This window comes from Chenopodium quinoa, unplaced genomic scaffold, assembly GCF_001683475.1.
Source record: "Chenopodium quinoa cultivar QQ74 unplaced genomic scaffold, ASM168347v1, whole genome shotgun sequence".
Classification (NCBI taxonomy): Eukaryota; Viridiplantae; Streptophyta; class Magnoliopsida; order Caryophyllales; family Amaranthaceae; genus Chenopodium; species Chenopodium quinoa.
The window spans coordinates 13,145,183-13,150,302 of record NW_018742204.1 but is presented as its reverse complement, the minus strand read 5'-3'; the positions used below and the strand labels follow the sequence as shown (position 1 = coordinate 13,150,302).

At 34.4% G+C, this 5,120-nt stretch overlaps 1 protein-coding gene across 1 annotated transcript; it reads right to left on the bottom strand.

The window, feature by feature from the left end:
• Positions 1–2,933: 2,933 nt before the first annotated feature.
• On the bottom strand, positions 2,934–4,598 carry LOC110718959. The gene is made up of 3 exons (XM_021897899.1): positions 3,576–4,598; positions 3,377–3,459; positions 2,934–3,267 (listed from the first exon to the last, which is right to left on the bottom strand). The coding sequence occupies exons 1-2, from the start codon at positions 4,299–4,301 to the stop codon at positions 3,382–3,384; spliced, it is 804 nt and encodes a 267-aa protein (XP_021753591.1). The 5' UTR covers positions 4,302–4,598; the 3' UTR covers positions 2,934–3,267; positions 3,377–3,381.
• Positions 4,599–5,120: the final 522 nt, after the last annotated feature.

The window sequence follows — 5,120 nt, the reverse complement described above, 5'->3', positions numbered from 1 at the left end:
TTTTTTTTTTATTTTTTTACGAGAAAAAAATAATATCTTTAATAAATAGCTATACGGCATCTACAATAATAATAATAAATATTTGTAAAACACTAATTTAGAGAGATTAACATAACTTTTCCAATCAAAATCATAACTAATTTATTTGCATATTTGGCATACCTCACACTCTACCGCTTCAATCTTGACGCGAGCGGTGATTTTCGATGTTTTTGCATCTTTCCAAGTAGAGAACTAGAGACTTTCGCAACTTACACTGATACTATGATCGTAGAGTTTAAGACAAACCCTAAATCCGTGTAAATCCAAATGATCTTCCCAATTATTATCAGAATCCTAAAAATAAAATTGAGACAAACTCTACAGAAATAAGCAAAACAAAACAAAAGCAAACCAAGCAAAAACTTAATAGAATTAAAGAAGAAGGGTCGAAAATAGTCTAATTTTCCAATAAATTTAACTGAAAATAAGCTTATTGGGTGGAATCAACTCTTCAAATCAAATGACCATCAAACACCCTAATTACCTTATTACACGGGTCAATTAACCAATATTAGTCAAATCAACTAATTTTGCCCCATTAAACTTACCACTAAACATCCTCTACAATTGTTTACATATTAGTAATTAAATATATTAGTCATTGAAATAAAGCATTGAGCCAAAATAAATTTTAACTATTAAATTGTCTTATGAAATATTAAAATGATCAATAAAAATATTACAATAATCTATTGCTAAAGAAAATTTTGAAACATCATAGCTTAACGCTTACAATAGCAGTTTAGATTATTCAAATCACTAATACTCCCTTCGTTTCTTTTTATTGGTTACATTTTGACTTGACATTAATTATAAGATGATATAATTTTCTAAATTATTCCCAATAATAAGACATAATATAGTCATGTAGGGTGTTGTTTGATTCGTCTTAACGCGTTAAAATTCAATTGTTATAATTTTTACAACTATGCAATGAAATATACTACCTCCGTTTCATATTATGTGCAACAAAGGGGTATTATTTGTGAGACATAAAATATTCCTTTGTTGCACATAATAAGAAACTGAGGTAGTATTAATGGTCAAACAAGTGCAATGACAAACATGTAAAGTCAAAACATAATAAAAAAACCTATCCATGAATTTATCTTCACCGGATGTTTATAAAAGATGTTGATCAACCCAAACCTCTCTTGCCTTAGGACAACCTAGATCTCTTGACCAAACAACACTTAAATAAACTGGTTGGCCTAAACGCAAACCCTGTTGGACATTACCCACTATTTAGGCCTGCTTTAGAAATAAAAGCCCATACTATTATTTCATGAAATTGTCACAGTTAGAAATATTTATGAACTTTATCAAAAATATATACGTAGTACATATATTTTCTTTCAAAAAATAAAAAATCTATACATATATTTATGGACTTAGCCCAGCCCAAATCATTTAGCCCATTGGACCTACAATTCCGGGTCGGGGCTTTCGGTGGTCGTCTACGACTAAAATTAGGGTATTTATTTAGTATTATGAGTAAAACACATAAAGGTAACTTAAAAAGTGAATTATTTAAACATTAAACAGTTAATCAATTATGATTGCAGATTTGCAGTAATACAAAATGGGTCCAACAGATTTTATCAAAAAAAAAAAAAAATGGGTCCAACAGATGAGATCGTTAAACCCGGTTCGTAACGGTCAAAATTGCTTCCAAAGTTCCAAACCCACATGTACAATTGTACAAATGTAAATACGAATATTCAATTATATAAGGTGTGTGTCAAACCCCTTAAGTGTGCGTGTTAAGGAGGATAACTGCTTAACGATTCGTCATTTGAATTTCCATGACTCCTTAAAAGGTACTCCGTAGTCCGTACTGTTTCTATCAATGCCTTTGTTTATGCTACCCTCTAAGGACTCTCCCGCCATCACTGTTCATGCGCGAATACGAGAGAGACTCGAATGTGCATATGAACTCATTGTTCAACCTTTAATGGCTTAAATTGCTTCACACATTGGCATTTCATAATGCTCTACAAGATTTGAGAAATTCCAATGGAGGCAAAGTTTTGCAAAAGAGTTGTACATAATACTACATACAAGTGGGGAATGACGAATCAGTCAGAAATACAAATACTACCATGACAGGATACATTTGATATGAAATCAGCATTAGCTCTCAACGAATTAGATGGATGGACTACAAAGGACGTCCATCACCAGTAATAAGACTAATAACTCTGGACAGAAGCAATCAACGAGCACCAGGAGATATGGTCATTTGTTAAAACCATTTACTGTAATAATCTCTTGCCTCAAATATTCATGACAAGCAACATAGCATGTTCTATATAGTTACATGCACGACAGCACAATCTAAGGATGGAGTAAGCATAATCAGCTATAAGCATTGTGCAAATCAGCCCTTGCACACCATATTCTCTATATGCAATATTGCTTTCCATCAAATAGTATAAGATCAGGCATCGACTGACAACAAAAACTTCCCCTAAAACAAAGAATGAATTGGATGCAATACAAAATTGTCTAAAGAGGATCCAAACTAAATCAATTGTTTAGTGGAATTGATGACAAGAATGCCTCGTTTTCACGCTTTCATGAAACTTAAAGAAACAACAATAACAAACTACCAAGATTCAAGAGAATATTATCAACATATATGATATAACAATACAAAAACCTATATTTAGGCGGAACACCCAAGAATAAAAGAAAGGGCGGCAAGTAAGCAAACTTTTCCACCATTAATTTCCACACTAAAAATTACTTGCCTTCATCAGAAATGCTACTCCCCACATCCAAATTCCATTGACACAAACAAATAAATTCAATCCAAATGCATAAACAAGCCCATTACCAAAACTCGGGATTCTCATCTAAATCGAAACGAAAAACAAACGCACAAATCATAAACCAAATTTCGATTTCTTCATTAATGAATAAACCACTCTTATTCCAAAACCAAAAACATAAGAATCTCTATATAGTAGTAACCAAATATTAGCATCTCTATTCATATAAACTGTACTAACATCAACAACAACAACAACAAAAAACCCGAAAATTCGAAACTTGCGTTAAATTCCCGGCCAGTAGAGCACATAGATGATGACGATGATCGAATCTAAACAACACCTCTGATTAATCTTGTAAAGTTTACCATTTTCTGTCAGCAGGAACTAAAATTCTTCCCTCCATATATCTACACTGGACTAGCAACCAATTCTCCCCACAGTACTAATTCTGCAATACAAATTTACAAACAAAATCAATGTTAATTCTTAAAAAAAAAACCAAATCAAAAATTCAAAAAAATGAAATGACAAATAAATTTGAAAGACTGAAAATTTACCAAAATTATCCAGTTTTTGGCTGTTCGTTTACTTTGTACATATCAGCTGATATCTCCGATAACCAATACCCGGGAAAAACTGCCTGAAAATTTCCCAAAAAAATAAAATCAAAAATCAATCAATGCAACAGCAAAAAAGCACTATTAAATAAAAACATCCAAAAATTTTCAAGAGAATTTTGAAAAAACATAAACTTACATCGATTTGCCTTTGAACGTATTTGGGCCGTTTCTTGGGCCTACGAGCGGGCCGAGTACCCAACATCGCTATAAAATCCTCTTCAATTTCTTGCTTAGAGAGAGTCCCGGAAAACTTCGCTCTCGGAGGTTCACCGCCATTTTCACCGGCGCAAACTTCACTGGAGTTTCTCCTCGCCGGAGATTTAGCCACCGGAGAAGAAGAAATATATTTCCGATCCGAAGAAGCGGGAAGATTGTTAGGCTCCTTACAAACAGCCCTTCTAGTCCTCAAATTCCAAGGTCTGGTCTGTTCCGCCGTCGTCGGCGGAACAACGACGTCGGATTTTTGAAGAAAGGCGGCTTGCATCTGATGAACTTGAGCCCGAAAATCAAGTATGAGTTTCTCCCCTAATCCTTCGATCCCAATCTTACCATTGTCGTCGTCACTGGATCTCCGCTTCCGACGGTGGTTGAACTCGGAGTCGCCGCCGTCAACGGCGTCGTTTTGGTGATCGACTGGGGTGTCTTCCTTGACGCAGCGGAGCTGAACGCGGCGACCCCAGGTGACGTTGAAGCAGGGGAGGGAGGAGAAATTGGGGAGAGTTAGAGTTCCTTTGGATCGTTCTGGAACCATCATCGCCGCCATTAGATTGTGTTTTTGAGGTTGTTGTTGTTCCGGTGACGGCGTTGGTTGTGGTCTGCGGTGTCGGTCGCCGTATTCCGCCGTGCCGGCAGAAATCACCATTAATTGTTGAGGGGAGTAACGAAGGTGGGTGAATGAGAGGGAATTGAAGAGGGGTTTGGTTTGGTTGGGTTGAGGAAGAGAAGAGAGAATTTGAGAGGAGAGAGAAAATTGTGATGGTTGTGTGTTGAGAATGTGACAAATCGCCGGGAATTACAAAATATATATGAGGGGTAAGGGAGAGGGTGAGAGCAAGGGTAAGCGGAAGGAGGGATTAGCGAACGAGCGAGCGGTTTTAACGTTCGTATACTTGTGGGAATTTTTTTTCATTTTTTTAATATAAGAAAATAAAAAATAAAAAAAATATTGTGTCTACTATGGTCATTTTAAAGTTTTAAGAAAAAGAGAGAAAACCTAATGAAGCTATAGTTTCTTCAATTTGATTTTGTTTGATTCAAATAAAAAGGGGTAATTTGTACAAAAATCGGTAAAATTATTTACACACAAAGTAAGCTAAATTCTAACTGTTTATAATTGTTAGAATTGTTTCGATGTGTACTTTTAAATAGTAATTGTTTATCTATTCAAAAAATAGTAATTGTTTATAATTTTAACTTAAGTATGATTACATATATTAATAATATATACTCATATATATAATGTGTGTTGCCAAGTGTGGAAACCTCAACGTTGAATTAAGAAGAACGAACAAAGTAAAATAGTTTAAGTATGATAAACATTTAAAATCTTAGCTTGAGTGTATATTGTTTCTTCTCACATGATAATAGAACATTGTGAGCTCAATGATGAGATATTTTTGTATGTATTTGATCTAAGGGTGTATTTATTTCCACTTAATGTATAAAAATAAGGGAAATTCTC